Source organism: Camelus bactrianus, chromosome 3, assembly GCF_048773025.1.
Source record: "Camelus bactrianus isolate YW-2024 breed Bactrian camel chromosome 3, ASM4877302v1, whole genome shotgun sequence".
Lineage (NCBI taxonomy): Eukaryota > Metazoa > Chordata > Mammalia > Artiodactyla > Camelidae > Camelus > Camelus bactrianus.
This window is the reverse complement of record NC_133541.1, coordinates 91,668,110-91,685,848: the sequence shown is the minus strand read 5'-3', so window position 1 is coordinate 91,685,848 and position 17,739 is coordinate 91,668,110. Positions and strand designations below refer to the sequence as shown.

The 17,739-nt window shown below is 36.0% G+C and overlaps 1 protein-coding gene across 1 annotated transcript in view; it reads right to left on the bottom strand.

The window, feature by feature from the left end:
- The window catches only part of ADAMTS19 (ADAM metallopeptidase with thrombospondin type 1 motif 19), a 222,728-nt gene that overhangs the window by 6,550 nt on the left and 198,439 nt on the right, over positions 1–17,739 (bottom strand). Inside the window, exon 21 of the mRNA XM_045507852.2 lies at positions 17,341–17,493. Within this exon, the coding sequence (XP_045363808.2) occupies positions 17,341–17,493 (153 nt within the window). The remainder of the gene's footprint in view (positions 1–17,340; positions 17,494–17,739) is intronic.

Genomic DNA, 17,739 nt, shown 5'->3' with positions numbered 1-17,739 from the left:
CTCAAATCACACCACTATGATTAAAGACAGACAGACCTTAAAAGAAAAAGCCCTAATAATTCTGGCTTGAAATGAGAAGACCTGGGCGCTAATACTGACTCCAGAAACTAACGTACCTGGGTCTCAGTTTTCCTTCTAGTTAAGGCAGGCATTGTAGCTGATCACAGCTATACTTTCAGGCCTAGATGACTATGAAAGCAAACATTCCACATAACTTCGTATTAAAAGTTACCACAGTCATGCAGTCTTTAAGTGGTAAAGCTGCATAACAGTAAACACTTGAATTTCATTATCTAATTATACACTGTGCTACCCAACTATGCTATTAATGAAGTCCCAAGATTGTAGTTTGCTTGAATGCTTCAGAATATTCAATCATTTATTGTTTTCTTTCAAGAATTTACTGATCACCCATCACATTCAGGAGTCTGCACAGAAGATAAAAGCAGCAGAAATTAGTAATATTATGGGGCTGGTACTTTATTCAATAAACTTTATAACGAAACACAATGACCTAAAATAGATGGAGTTAGAAACAGATTACTAAACATTATGGAATCTGGGCAGTTTTATCCACTCTTAGCCAATTGTTTACTATTTTAAATAAGCAGTTGTACTGCAAAACTAGTTTGCTGCTTTAGGATCAAAGGGAACCAACGCCACTACTGCAAACTTTTATTCCATATGGTGTTTACAGTAGTTGGCACTTGCTTAGTATTTACTATACACCAGGTACTGTGTTTGAGGTTATTTTTATTTTAATATCTCATATGAAGCCCATGAGTGCTATCACCATCCCTTTTACACAGATGAGAAAACAGAGGCTCAGCTGAGTGAAACATTGCCTGCAGTTCACAGCTAAGAAAACAGAGGCTCAGATGAGTGAAACATTGCCCGCAGTTCACAGCTAAGAAGTGGTAACACTGGAGTTGGAGCCCACATACACTAGATGCAGAGACTGGACACTTAACCATCACCTGATACTGGAAGACACTCTCTATGGTAACAGCTCGAAATCTGCTCTTTCCCTCATCCTCCCAAATGACCTCTTATCCTCATATCTTGCTATTACCCTAAACATAAATGCATTAGAAGGTCTTTTTTGGCTTTGTTTTGCTATAACTCAGGCTAGGTGGTATGACATAAACTCTTTCGCCCTAAGGACAATTCACAAGCATGCTTTTTATCTTTAGATAAAGATAATACATACAATTATTGATCATACAATCTATCATCCAAATCAGGACACTGTGAAAGAAGTTGCTGGTAATAATTATTCCTAGGCTACAGGCATACATAGGGTAAGTCCTGGGTAATCTGAGACACACCATCACCATATCTGTAGACAACTTATTGATAGATTTATACAGTAAGATGATAAACACAAATGAGTGGACACGTGAAATACTTACTATATTCCAGACATTATCTAATATGCTTTTACACATAATGTCTTGGTAATCTTCCTCATAATCCTAATAACTTCATAGATGGAAAGAGAGAGGCTCAGAGATTATTCCATTCATTCATTCAACAAGTATCTATGAAACTCTACAGTGTTCCACATACTGTTCTGGATACAAGAAGTGATAGTAAACAAAACAGACAAAAATATGTGACTTCAAGGAGTTTACATTCTAATAGTGGGGAGCAAGAAAGTCAAGATACATTGTATATTAGATATTGTCAAGTGCTATGGAGAAAAAGCTGGGAAGGAGGACTGGGAAAATTTGAGGTATGGGGTTTTGCAATTCACATTGGAAGATCAGGGAAGGATTCACGGAGAAGGTGGAAAGACTTGCTTCATAAGACGGACAGCAAACCTCAAATGCAAGTCTTCTGATTCCAAATACAGTGCTCTTTCCACTGTTTCTACAGCTCTTGGATCAATTTCAATGGCTTTTGCTTTCTTGCTATTTCCCTCTCACTCCCTTTCCTCCTTCCTCTCTCCCGCCTTCCTGCTTCCTTCCTTCCTTCCCTAAATCTTGTTTCTAATACATTTTAAACCTTACTCTTCACATATGTACTAAGTTAAAACATATTTGAAACAAGGCAGCACTATAGGATTCCACTAAAGGCCAAAATGTTAAAATGTCAACATCAATTAGCCAGCAACTGGTTAAAAGTAAAAACAACAAGGTACACCAGATAATGTGATACTGATCTTTCTTTTACAAGGAAAATTTCCTGACTAAAGATTTTGAAAAAGAGAGACTTGCACTGCCTGACAAATGGTCTGTTCCCCAAACAGCTTAAGATTGCCCTGAAGGACCTTTAAAACAAAGTACCTCATGAATCAATTCCATGAATGAGAAGCCTTTAATTCTGAACAGGAAACAGTCTTAATGTACCCGGCTTATTATAGTGGAAAAGGGAAGAGTAATCTTTAGAACAAACTTAAACAGCAGGACACAAAAAACCCCCCTGATATTGGTAATCCCTCTTTCCTCCCAAAACATGAGCCCCAAAGGCTCTGAAAATTAAATCTGTTTTGACTTAATGATATTCATCATCTCAATCTACCTGAGACAATCATGACCTCCCCTGCGCTTGGGTATACAAGCATTAACTTCAGATAATATCATCGTAGTTTTCTCTTATAATGGAATAAATCCTTTCCTGACCTGAGACATCAGTGACAATTTTTAAGACTGTATTAAATTATGTCTACTTTGTAGTTTGCATGTCAAACACTAAACATGATAAGAGAAACTGTCTCAATAATTCAGTTTAGATGATTAAAAAGTTAGAGACAGTTTAGTAAATGAGAACCATGAATACCTACGGTAGCCAATCAGCAAGAAGGCTTTATCTCCTTTTAAAATGAGATATACATTATAGAACCTTGTAACTATTACCATTACCTAAACCTTTATTTTCCTTCTGTTATTCTCATGCCACACAATAAGAGCTGACTGACTTTATATGACCTAAGAAAATTTCATCTAAATAAACTAACTTAAAGGGAAATCACAGGGGAAGTATAACGTCCACGTTGGTGGAAGTGTACAGAGGACGTTCACCTAACTCAGATGTTTTTATTTTTCTAAACATGGCCAAGGATGGTCTGGTGATAGATACAGATGTGAACTTTCAGAAAGTTACACTTACTAAGTTAAACAATATCCCTGAGTGGGCAGAGTTTGCTAGTACCAGTAAAGGCAGGGTAAGATGCCAGAATGATCTGGCAAATTTGTGGACTGGCCTAAACGTGAAAAATGAAGGAAACAGAAAAAATGCGGGGAAAAAAAGCACACACAAAAAATTCTTAACACATTCTCAGCTGAGGCACTGTCATAGAAGCAAAGGGATGAAATAAAATCTGAATGGCTGTGAAGTCCAACTCATGGACAAACCAAGGCGTGGAATCCTTTCTTCCATCACAAAAGATGGATGAGAGGTGAGGTACTGCCCCAAAAGTAAATTGCAGCAAGAAACTGACCATGGAAATTTCACCCTGACAGTATATTTATGGCATTAATAGACAGTGTTGCTAAGATCTTGGTTTAATACTTAGAAATATGTGTAAACACCTTATACTAGGTGTTCAAGGAAAGGTCGTTTATCTGGAGACATTTTATGGATGTTATAATTTCAGTATGTTCAAGGGCAGAGAGTGTGTCCTGTTAAAGAACTGTGGCCTGATGAAAATTTAAGTTTTCAAGTCTAATCTCATGAGGATAATTAGGTCTTGAGCCATTCAACAGTATAAATAAGGTTTTGATGGATCAAATAAACATATAAGGAATATGTGTACTCTGTTACTAAATTTTCATTATTTTATATAGAAATATTCATTTCATGATAGATTCAAATGTTTATCAAGAATATGAATCTTTAAAAAATAATCTACATATATTGTTCCTCAAAATTTCTATGCATATCACTATGCTTAGAGGCATAAATCCACTAAATACTAGTGAATGACAGCAAACATCCTCTGTAATATACTCACACGAGTGTAACATGTTCAAGTCGAAGAAAAAAAAGGCTACAAAGTCACCAATAAAAAGCTATCTTAAATTTATAAGGTGTCAAAATGGAGAACGAGAATAGTGACAATGATTTTAGGAGGTTTTCACAGCTTGTCCATAGTACCAGTTGAATCTACTTTTATAAAGTGCAAAATTATCTTTCTGTCACCGAAAATTCATCAATCAGATAGGAATTTCCATAAGGACTCATGATATAATCTACCTGATACCATGTCTCTGTTAAATTCACCAAAGAACATTTCTGTCTTTTTATCTAAGAAATAACCCACGTAGTTTTGGACAGCTTAATTTCACTTAAGGGTCCTTTATAAGCGGGATGTTCATAAATATCTCTTAACTACTCCCCTACTTAGAGAGGAGACCCTCATTCTTTCCACTCATCTCTGATTCTTGTGCTCCATGGGTTCTGAGACCAAGCAGATATAATGCTGCATACGTGATTTTGAACACGGAGCTACAAAAGACTTCCACAGCTGGTCTTGGGTACTGGGATCCTATGGTAAAATGCCAGACTTCAAAATTACTGGTTAAATATTAGTTTCCACCTTTCCTTTCAAGACTTCAGAACAGTCATGTTGACACTGTTTCGGTGCTAGTTATTTGTTACTCTGAATATTTTGATGACCCAGATTTGGGAATCAACTGGGAAACTATGGTATAACTAACTTTGTACGCTTACGTTAAATAACCAACTAGTTTGCCAGTGAGTTTATGGAACTATCAATCTGAGCATGTTAAACTGTAAAGTTAAATTGTAAAACTCTTCAAGCTGTAAGTCCTATAAAATGTCCTCTTAAACATTATACCAAAGAGGCAGAAAACTGGATAGTAAAAATACTACTGAACAGTATTTTATTTGGAGTTTTGCTGGATAACAAACATTAACTAAACACTAGTCTGCTTTTGAATGCCTTGGAAAAAACCAAATTTCAGTGTATTTAGGGGTTAAAAATAATAATTCTCACACTTGGCCAGCACAGAGATTACCCGAGATTCCTTCCTTCTAGGCTGTGCCAAAGATATATATTTTGGAGAGAATGTGTATTCTCCAGGCCAACAGCTAAGGAAGGCTCTGTAATGCTGCACTCCTTTCCAGCTGGCCTCTGTAAGAAATAGGAATTCCTAAATTAAGAGAAAATTGTCACTGGCAAACAGAGTTCAATTTTTTTTTAAACCAATATAATAGACAATCTTCTAGGACCTGATAATAATTTGTAATGATAAGTGCCCATCCTTAACAAGTCTAACAGCACTGACTTGGATAATTTGTCCTTGGGAATAAATGGATTATTCCAAAGTGGTTTAACAAGAGTGAAGTAGCATTCACAGTGGAGAGTGGACCTCATAAGGAAACGAAATGATGACTTCTACTGGAAATTATTAGCACAGCATTCCTATTCATTTATGTATATGTTTGGCAGTTCCACCTTTCAACTTTTTAATAAAGTGAGTGTGAAACAAGCATACTAAGGAACAAAAGTTAGGTTTGTTTTTTAAGATTTGCTATTTATTTTGGTCAGTGTTTCAATGTCTTTTTAAAGCAGTTCATCTGCTTTATTTAACGCATGGGTATTTGGGAGTCGAATCTACTCCTAGAGGTCAGACATTTGAGGATTTTTTGCATCTACGTTTAATTAATTGACCTTCTGACTCTACAGTTCAAACTATTTTTGTCTCTTTAATGAAAATGCTTGCAAAGAGTTCCTGTAAATCAGGGAGATGTGTGTGGCAAAAATCAAGCAGATTGCTTATGAATGATTAGCAGAGAGTTGACTATGTTATGAAAGGTCATAATAATCTGTCAAATCATCTTTTATATCAAAGAACACATTGATCACCACCATGATGGAAGAAAAAAAGATGTTTTGCATTAAGAAGCAATTAATAAACACAAAGTTCTGGGCACATTTGCAATTCTGTCAGTGCTGAGCCTATGAATCATAGGATGTTGCAGAGGTGAAAAAAGATGATCAGGACATTTCTATTTGATCACTATCATCTCTGTGAAAAATCTTCCCACCAGAGAGAACTGGCTGGAAAGACAGCAATTGAATTTCCTTTTCAAATAAAATACTTTTCAGGTCTAGTCCAACAATTCTACATCAGAAATGAATCAGATCCTTCTGTGGCCATGTTAGAGAAGTGTGTGTTTTTTGTTTTGTTTTAATTAATAAAGCCTTGATTTAAAATAGCACAGAGAGCATTACATAGCTATCTTTAACTTATTCCAACCTGAAATAAGCCAAGTATTTGCCAGTTCACAGAGAAAAATTCTCAAGTGTGCTTTGCTTCCATCCAGTGCTTTCCGTCTAGGGTAGATAACTGCCACCTAACCTGATGGCAGGGACTCCAGCCAAATGAATTCACGACAATGCAAAAGAAGTCTACCAGCTTCTTTGAAGCTCAACCTTAAGCACCTTTTTGGCTTAAATAGCATGTTATTCAAATAAGGGTGGATTTACTTTTTTTTTAAATCACATTTTTAGGTAGTCTGAGATACCATCCAGGAAAAGGTCAAGGGAGCCATAGGTTTACAGAAAACTGTATTGGTTTACCTTAACTTTACTGGAGAAAAATAAGCTAGTTACTAATTCTTTCATAGTTAAATATATGAAGCCTCACAGCTGTTATAGAATTAGAGTCAGAAAAATAAAATGGATGAGAAGGAAAGAAACACAATGCTTAGAGATGTATCGTACATTTTTTGCTTGCTTAATTAAAAAGTTTAAGCAGTCATTTATTCAATAACCATCACTGCATGTAGTGTGATGTTCTGGTCACACAGAGAGATGTGAGAAAGGTAAAAGGGTTCAGACAATCTTAATGAAACAGCAACAATGTAAGGCAATAAATAAATGAGAAAAAATTAATGTAGTCAATAACTTCAAACAAACTCTGTCATTTGTTGGGGAAGTTAGACACTTGGATTGGTCCTTAAAAGACTTGGATAGTTGGAAAAAACAAAATCCAGGCAAAGAGAAGCGTTTAAACAAAGATGTGGAGATGGTAGAAGTACAAACTACTTGGTCCTGAGTTTATCAGAGATAGTGAAATAATGAGAATAACGATACAATTCTCAAGAGGTAGGTTAGGACCAGAATATAGAAAGCTTTGAATGCCAGAGTGAGTATCTGGTAGTTGACAGTATAGCCAACGATGGTTCTTGGGAAGGGTTTGGACTACAGGAGAGTGTGGTCAGGTCATCCCTGTAAATGGCTGGATCTATAAGAGGAGAGTGTGGGGATAAGAACCCACGTTAGAAACCCTTACCCTAGTCCTGCCGAAAGCATACGAAGGACTGCGGTGTGGCGCTGGGGGAAAGGGGCAATGGAGGCAAAACTCTACTTGTGTATAGAAGTGCCAAGGGCAGCTTCTAGCTGGGTTTCGGGGAAGACGGTATGGACACCTTTCAAGAAAAAGGAAATAAGGAGTCGGAGATGGCTTGAGGAAATAAAATGAAGAACTCTATTTTAAATATACAAGATTTGAGGAAATACTGGAAAGCTAACGCCACAGTCCTACAGCAGCTGATGTTCGAGCCGAGGAGAACCAGGCTCCCTCTCAACTCCCTGTCTCCATTTCATTGAACATTCTTTTCCTTTTTTTTTAAATTGAAGTACAATTGATTTACAATGTTGTGCTAGTTCCTGGTGTAGAGCATAGTGATTCAGTTGTATGTGTATGTTTATATATATATATTCTTTTTCATATTTTTTTGTTATAGGTTACTACAAGATCTTGAATATCATTCCCTGTGCTAGTCCCTGTGTAGGACTTCGTTGTTTACCTGTTTTATATATAGTAGTTTGTATCTGCTAATCCCAAGCTCCTAATTTATTCTTCCTCCTGTCACTTTTGTAACCATACGTTTGTTTTCTGTCTGTAAGTCTGTTTCTGTTTTATAAAGAAGTTCACTTGTGTCATTTTTTTAGATTCCACATATTAGTGCTGCTATCATATGATATTTGTATTTCTCTGTCTCACTTACTTCAGTTAGTATGATAATCTCTAGGTCCATCCATGTTGCTGCAAATGGCATTATTTCTTAAATGTACTTGCTTCTTACAGCTTTTTCTCCTCTTTCTCTAAATACCCTTTTGCAGTCTCTTTTGCTAGCAGTTGCTTTTTTCTCACAAGCCTTTAAAGGTGGGAGTTTCTCAGGCTGCATCTTTTCTTCTCCATTGACACTCCCTCCTCAGGCACACGTATACTTTAAATTTAAAACACTATTTAAATGTTCATGATTCCAAAGTATTTCCATCCCATTACTCTCTTCTGATTTACCTACTAGATACCAGTATTTCAGTCTTTTAGGGGCACATGAAACACAGTCCAAAACAGAGCCATCATCTTTCCCCTCCAACTTGATTCTTCTCCAGGGTTTCCTATCTTGTATCACAGAACCATTGTCTCTACAGGTTGTTCAGACCAGAAAGCTTGCCTGGGATTCCTTCTCACTGTAACATCTCCCTCGTTCTTGCCTCCCCCACAGATACGCAACTCTCCTTCTGCTCATTTTAACCTCATGAGTTTCTCAAAGCCAACCATTTTCCTCATCCTCTCCTGACCCTCCAGTACAACTAGTCAGCAGTTATTTAGTTGCTATGTATCTGACAACTATGCTAATAACCTTTTACAAAGTATGTCATTTTGGATTCAGTAACTTATCCAAAGAGAAAATTCAGAATTCAAACCCAGAGCTGTCTGACTCCGTCCACCGAGTTATCTCAGCAATTACCTAACTTACCAAATCCTCTCCCCTCCCTAGAAATTCTATGATGTTCTCTTAGCATCTCTCTGTATCCACTTTTGATACCGCAGCAAGAAAAGTGTAGGTATTTAAAAAGTAAAAGTTTTCTTTTAATTTCAGACAGAAACTGTTAACCAATTCATAAACTTAAAAGTGATACATGGATATGGTAGAATTATAAGCACAGAAAGCCCTTTCCTTCAATGTAATTCAAATAAACTGGGTTTTGCATATCTGTGCAGAAAATTTAATAAGTATAAAGAGAATACATATAAATAACTTAAGGGCACACTATGTAACTCTTCTGTATAATATTTACACACTTAATATCGTTTTGGAAAAATTTTCTTATCCACGTGTATACAAATATATGTTAAAAATTACAGTACTCCACTGTTTAAATATAGTATTATGATTTATGTAACTAGTTAAAGGATATATGGGTTGTTTCCAAATTTTTGTTGTTCCAAACAAGGCTGCGATGAGCATCTTCATAAATATGGTTAGCAAATTATGTGAGAATGTCTCTAAGGAAAGCCTATGGCAATGGAGCTGGTGAGTCCAGGAATGCGTGCATTTCAAAATGAAGTAACATTTTTTTCACTTATCGAAATGATAGAAAACAGTTTGATAACAGTCAGTCTTAGAAGTAAAATGGGGAAACCTGTGGAAGCAATTAGGCAGAACTGAGTAGACTCTGCTTCCCCTACACGGTAGCCCCAGGGTGTCCCTCAACCCACTTCTCTCATGTTGCCTCTTTGAGCCCCAAAGTTGTGTGCGTGTGTGTATTTCTAAACAATTTTGTTAATTTTATTTCTTATACTAAACGGACTCATACATATTCTGTATATAGTAAATAAGGTTATAGGTGTATATTCTTCCAATCCATTCAGCTCTTTGTGTTTGTATCTTAGGGTAGATCTTTCATCGTAAGCAGCTCAAAATATTTTTCCTTGGGCTATGCTCATCACTGGTACTGGATTACTATTTTCATTTGCACAGTTAGAGTATTCTGATATTCAGAGAGGCTTACAGTTGCTTTGGCCCATTTCACAGATGTGGGGGTTGAGGTTAGGGGGTGTCAGGATCTGCTCTTCTGCATACGAGACTGTGGCAGGGTGTGCACTGTGGCTGTGCGGATGCTGAAGTGCCAGCCCAGTCTAACTTGAAGCAGAACCAGGGACCTGTTTGTTAAGACAGTTTTCCCTTTCACTACATTTTACATCCAGGAACACCATATGAAGCCTTTGTAAGTAGCTGATCGTTTACTGTATACATGGTTGTTCTGATGATCTGATTATGTCTATTTCTGGATATCCTCTGGTATTTGATGAACAATCACTACATCTAAGTAAAAAAAAAAAACAAAAAAAAAAAAACAAAAAACACTTCATGCCAAGACTACTGATTTTAGTTTTCTAACAGGCATCAAATTTCACTGTATTTTTATGTGAAACTCCCCTCACCTATTGAAGCTCAAGGTCCCCAAAGTGAGCTCTGGCACGTGCCATGCTCCATCCCCTACAAAAAACATAAAGAGTAATTTTTAACTCAGTGACATTTATTTACTGAATTACTTTCAGGTATGGTTTAGAAGGTGAAGTTACAGGTGTCCCGGCATGCAGCATGAAAGCAATGACAGTATTTTATGAGTGTAGTGATTTTTCAAGGATCTATTAAGAAGACTAATTTTAAGTCCCATGGATTAAAAATATATATTTCTCTCACATTTTCTAATACAAAGGATGTTAAACACATGTTCTTATATCTGTATTTATAATGTAATTATACATATACATGCACATACAATAGACACATTATACACACACACATACACACACACATACATGTACAGAGAGACACTACTTCAATCTCTCTACATTACACATTTTCTTTAGATAGAAGACATACACGGAGAATATGTGTGCCTCATTCTTTTAAAGCTAATATATTTCTGCTATATTCAATCATACCAGCCAGAAGCATTTGACTACTCTGAGGAATCCAAATATTCTGGAAATTCAATTTTTTTAATCTGTCTGGGGCAATAGATAAGACTCTCACAAGATCTTAAACGTAAAAATGATAGCAAAGCAAAAAATGTCCCATTCTCTGGCAGTGCAAAGAGACAGAGACAAAACAGTTTGACAGCCAACAGTTTGGGGATTTTGTGCATGGTTTAGAGGATAGCTATCTTTTTCAGATAGAATGGTGAGTAGCAACTTGGATAAATGCTTGGTGGGTGTATCTTAACAACATGATAGAAAGTCTTCCTTGAGAAAAAGCATCTTATTTATCACTAATTACTTTAGTATGAACAGCTTGCTCAAACACAAGCACATTTTTAAAGTAAATTTTCCTATAATACAAAACATCTCTTTAGGATATCTTGGGATAGGTTTTCTCAGCGTCCATATGCTTAAAACCAAGCCTACAATCTTTTATTTCTTTGATTCATTGAGCCAACAATGACAGAATTCAGTATGACAGATTCACATTTGTTTATGGGGTAGCTGCTCAAAATTTCCTGTCTTGTGAGATTACTTATAATTATAAAAATGATAAGCAGCCTTCTCTCCCAAATATCAATACACTTATAGATTTAATTAGAAAATAATTCTGATTAGAAATTTAAGAATCTCAAGAATTGTTTTCTGGATTACAGACTATTTCAGTTTGGTTTCAACCTACAAAATTTCTCTAGTTAGAAAAAATATTTACAAAACTAGTCTTTGAAATTTCAATAATCTAATCTAAGTTTTCCTAAAGTGCATCACACTAAACAAGAAACTAGCTACATGATCTGTAAAAGTGGTCTTTGGTTAAAGGAAAAAAGAAACGAGACATATTATCATCTCTCTTTGAAACATGCCAAGTACAGAAGAAGGATCTGAAAAGTCCGACAGCAAAGGGTACTTGCTTATCTTTAACTACAGTATTTCTTATACATGGAGACCACATCTCAAGGACTGAGTTTTCCAAGGAACACAACTTTGGGAATGCAAGTCTCAAGAATGCATACATTAACATGAATGTGGTCTTATAAAAATGATGACATTCAGGCTTTCAGTAAATACTAATTTTACTAATTGTTCTACTTAACAATATATTTTCTCCATCATAGCAGTTCTCATTTTATTAACTCCTTTTATTCTCTAGTTTCAGAATATACTTAACATTTTCTGTTTTTACGTTCCAGTAGAACATTTCATTTGGTTATTTGCTGTTACTGCTAATTATTTCTTTAAATTTCAGTGGGAAAAGAGTGATTGAAACTTCCCTCTACAACCTGTACAACTCACTTAATTTAGTTGCTTCAAAACCAGCGATCTATACATATCCTCATTCAGAATCCGGAACAGCCTGCAAGTTGATTTTAATGGGGGGAGGTTTATGCAGCACTGGGTCAGTCCAGACATGTAGGAATCCATTTTAAGGTCCTAGCCTGGCCACTGGGTAATAAGAAATCCCTCCTTTGATATTCTGATCTGGATCTTTTTGTCCCTTTTGATTTAAGGTAGAAACACGAGGCTGCAGAGATGCATTATTAAAAATGGGATATTTTCTAGTCATTTATTTTAGGATATTCTTGATTGCTTTGATCAAGTTTTATTTGTTTCCTTCAATGATTTCTGAGTTTTCCTTCAGTGGAAAGAAATGTCTTCTGTGATTATTCATAATTTCCTACCAATAGTGATAACTCACAATTACCACTCTCAGTGTTAATTTTAGGGAGTGACAAGCTTCCGTGCAGAAAACAGAAGGCAGACATCAGGTCAAGGACACTGAGATTTGGGAACAGCTTATTACAGCCTATTTACTTATCTAGAACTTCAAATTCACAACCTCTGTCTCTCTAGAAATCCACTATAACACAGAGTAAGAAATAAAAGAAGGTTTTTTTTTTTTTTTTTCAGGGATACGGGAACTAGTGCAAACCAAGTCACTTATACTGACTGCTCACCAATCTGGATGAAGGCAAAGCTCAAAATGACAGGATCATAAATCTCCTATTTGTCTTTCTACCCTTAAGTATGTCAGTAAAGAACCTTTCATGACATTGCTGATTCTTTGATCTCGCACATGACTGTTATGAATCGTTTTAATTTAATAATTATGCAATATGAGAACACTTTAAGGTTATAAATCTTGATTATACAAACACACTTAGAGAACTGGCATAATTTACATGATTAATTTAAAATCGTTCTGAGTTTCTTTAAAAAAATAAGATTGCTAACTACTGAGGAAAAGGCACACTTATTTTCCCACAGTTATTACAGTGTCTACATCAAGTGGATTTTAATAGCATCCAAAGTATGTGTATTAAGAAAATCATTTTTACTAGAAATAATCCAGATATCCACAGGTCTTTCATAGTTACAAAAAGAAATTACTAAGCAAGCAATATGATTTATTTTGAGTTTTAGCCACAATACTGTTTTCAGGAAAAATGCAAAAAATTACTGAAAAATGCCATTTTGAGATCTGTAACTATCTGGAACTAGAAAATCTTCACTAGGATATGATCTCAAAATACGTAGAATTCCTATTAACTTAAATGCAATTTTTATAGTTAGAAAGCATGTCTAATATCATCCCTGTAATTCATTAGAAAAAATTACCTTAATTTTTAGATTCCTCTTCTATTCAAATAAATATACTAAATACAATTGTTGCATTTGCAAGATAAGTTAAAAATGACTCACTATACTGCAAGCCTTATATTTACCACTTTTAAACAAAGTTATACCATGTAACCCATATAATTAAATTATCCAGAACAATTTCTTGTGCTTCCAGCAGTTTTTGGAATTACATAATCACAAAAGACTCATAATCTCTCATCCAAAAACCTACTAATCATGTCATAAATGGATATGGGGTCAAAGCTATTTATTTCCTAGAATATTAAAGGACTAAATTAGGTTCAAATTGTACAATAGGAACTGAATCTAAGAATAAACCAAGAATAATCATGTGCGATTCCAAGGTGCTTGGTTTGCCATTAAAATTCATTTGAATATGTATAAACCACTTGATATTGCACAGAAAAGTTAACTGTATAAAAGCTTCATGAAGGACCAAATTGTGTCATAGGTAGATAAAACAATACTATTTTATTTGCTTCTCTCTGATCTCCAATAATAAAAACTAGAAGTTACAGAAGTTCAAATAAAGGCAGAAAGGTCAAATTCAGCCAGAAAATACATTATTTCATTAAACATAAAAGACTACGTTATTTTTTCAAGTCAGTGTTCTATACTTAGAACAGCTTTAAATGGGTAAATACAGCTTTATCTTGCCAGGAAACACACAGGTCATTTTTTTCTCTCCCGAGAGAGACCCTAAGGCTGTATCTATGTCAGAATGTGGCATATGATTATTTCAATGGTTAACCCAAGCCAGAAAAAAGCAACCACATTGTTTTTGTCCTATTTTCACCAACTTTCGAGTCTCAATGAAATAAACACTAGCATTGTTTAGTAAAGGCTATATTACATCTACTTAGAAGTCAGATGTAACAATTACATGACAGGAGATTTTTCTCTTTGAGTTTACCTGGATCTATAATTTTCCCTCTCAAGCTGAGAGCAATTTCCCCAATGTTTACATGAAACGACCAGAATGTAAATACTAGAAGTCACACAGGCTGACACAAATGCAACAAACACAGCTTGAGGCATAAGCCATGTTCTCAGTAAGTCTCCATTTAGCCAGTATTCCTTTGGCTCAAGAGCAGTCAACTGCTTTTAGACAGTGGGAACATCTGTGAACATATGTACATAAAAACTGATTCTCTAGTGACTCACTCGTATTATTGGGGGAGGAGCAGGGTTTCAGAGCTAGGCTGTATGGACATTCCACTGAATATTCCTGATTCAAGCCAACCCAGGACTTAATTTTAAGTCCATTTTGGTTTATCAAGAGTTTAAAAATCTTAGTACAATTTGAATGAAACTGACAGATTAATTGACTTTAGAGGAGCACAGACATCGACCCACAATTGCGCACATCTTGTTGCTATTCCCAGTCCAGGAACACAGCTGATAAGCATAAGAGATCTATGCGTTTCATCTGTCCATGAAGACTTCAATCACTGAAACTTAATAATCATAGCACTGTTCCTTTTCTCTGTAATTATTTTGGGATGGTCCTCATTTTAACACGAAAGTGATACGTAAGGAGTAAAACAGGAGGGGAGAAATCAACGAACTTCACATGGAGCCACTGGCTTTAATTGGTGCATGCTGTTTGAATCTGCTATGCTGAGACCTCAGCCATAAACGAAGAAGGAGAAAGCAGCTTTAAGGAAAAGAGGAGACAGTCACATAAAGAGAAAAAATGCGACACAACTGGATCTTTCTACACAAGCAAACAAATAAACATGTCAACAAATAAAGGTTAAAAGTCATGCAGTAAAGATGAATATTTATTAGCGGTATCCATTACTTTCCTTATTCACAAAGACTGTCCTAGCTAGGTAGCGATGTAGTAACATCAAAACCAATTTAAAGTAATTCAGTAAAAGCATATTTAAAAATTACATATATGTAACTGGTAAAATGGAAAAAAAAATTTTCAGGCTTAGCATGGAAAACTAAAATCAACGTCTTCGATGATCTCCCCAGTTAATTTTGATTTTGTTTAAGATTTGGCCAAAGGTCAAGTAATAGGCACATTTATCAATCAATAGTAATAGTACTTGTCATGCAAATAGGATTAGCTAGCCGTATTTCCACATGCAGCAATGTAGGAGTTCAGAGTTCTGTGTCACAAATTACAATAAAACCTGGATCTCCTGTTTTTTTAATCACAATTTTTGCTTTTTGTAGTTAACTGGGGGTTAACAGCATTTTATCACTTAGAGTATTTCTATTAATTAATAAGGTTGGAAAAGCTCATCTATTTTAATAGTTTTAAAACTTTTTCTTAGAGCAGAACTATTTCGTTTAAGGAAAACATCTAGAATTTCACTAGCCAAAGTAAACAAATGCAGAGTTTCTACAACTGAAAGGGAGTAACAGGTGATCCTCCCCAAACCCCCTCCAAGGAGTACTTTCATCTCCTTAATCGAGTTTATACCTTTAGCGCTGAATGAAGTCAACATAAAGTTAATATAAATACAGCTTGAAAATAATGGTGTTGCTTGTTTTCCTTACTTCATTCCTATGGAAACTAAGACAAAGAGGTATGCAATGGCTCAATCGCTTTGCTCATCTGCTCAATGATGTCTCCTCACATTTCTTGACTTCCAAGGCCATCTTCCCTGTCACCATCCTCTATTTCTCTCTCTCAGAATTAGGAAAACCTAAACCCTGCACATGAAAGAATTTATTCGGGGTTAACTGGGAACTCTCCTTGAAGCATGAGGCTTCCTTATACGGTTCACCAGCTAAAAGCTGCGTGGACGGGACTCGGTGTTTTCCTAATTCTGTGGTCAGGGATCGATCGACACTGTTTACCAAAGAAAGGGTCCTTGAGCATCCCAACGTAAAGTTTAAGTGTTGTTAAGCTGTGGAAAGAGGATAGTTCACGGAGAACTCAGATGGAATGTTAATATGCAAACTTTTGTTACAGAGGAAAGGTATGAATAATCATAAGAAAATAGATTTTAAATGTTGTGGATTTCTTTTTGGGCAACACTGAGGAGGCTGGCTAACTACCGTACATTACACAATGAAAAGATTTCTTCTAAAATGTCCTTCAGGGTTTTTTATGAATAGCCACCACTCTTCCCTCCATGCCCTGCCAGGAACCACATTTTTTTTTTTCATTTATAAAACGATGGGGAAGGGGAATGGATTTACTATGTTTCTTCTAAGCCCTAGAACTCTTGATTCTATGATAACAGGTATATAGTATCACAACTGACTGCGGCGAGGTACAGGGGATCATTTGATTAATACTTACATTTCTGAGAACTAGTATTTGACAGCTGTTTTCACCTAGATGTGATGAGAATTTTATCTTAAAATACGGGACTTTATTAACACTTTGTAGACAGACTATGTGAGCTATTTTCTACAACCCATATGTGAAGCTCTACTTCATTCATAAACTGTAAGTATTACTATTATCATGATTAAACTTGCTGCTCACCTGCCAAATGAATCGTGTCCACTTGATTTGACTACAGGACTTCTAGAATCCTGTTCCTTTCCATTTCTTCTACATACACCCCCAAATAATGGTGGGGAAAAGAATGCCTTTTACATATTAAGATGGAAATTTCTCTTGTTTGGTTCTGATGTTACATACCTTCCTTAATTATACTTTGACTGTACTTATCTGGTAGTATCAACAAACACTAGCAACAAAACAACAATAATAGATAGCATTTTTGAGACCTTCCTCTGTGTCAAAAATGATGTTAAGTACTTTATACATTTTATCTTACTTATCGCTTAAGACATTTTTATAGAGATTACGATCATGGACAGACAGGCAAGACTTGAACCTGGGTATGCAGTACTCCACCTCCCATGATCTTTACCTCTGTCCCTCCTGAACTGCATCCTGGGCGGCTGCAGTACCAGTGCAATGCTGACATTCTTGAAACTTAATACTGAGAACATACAGAATGATTCTCACCTTAGACCAGTCACCCATCCGCCACACGTAGCATTTGGAGTAATCCTCACAGTCCTCAGCCTCCCTGGGTCTGGTGGAGAGGACGCATTTCTTTCTAGGGTTAGTACACCTCACAGTCCGATGACGTACGCCTTTGCCGCACTTCACTGAACACTGGAAGATAACATCAGATGGTGAGGATACAGTTGGTGATCAGGAGATAGAGACTGATGATCAAGTGATGTTAGGAATTGGTTCTAATCACCTCTTATAAGCCTATCACCCACCTAACAGTCAGAATGAAGGGTAAGGATGAGGATGAGGAGGACACCAGGCTATGGCCCTGCATCAGAGGTCAGATGGATCTTAGAGCACGGTGCTAGAGGCGAACAGGTTTCAGGAACAAGGACCAATACTACA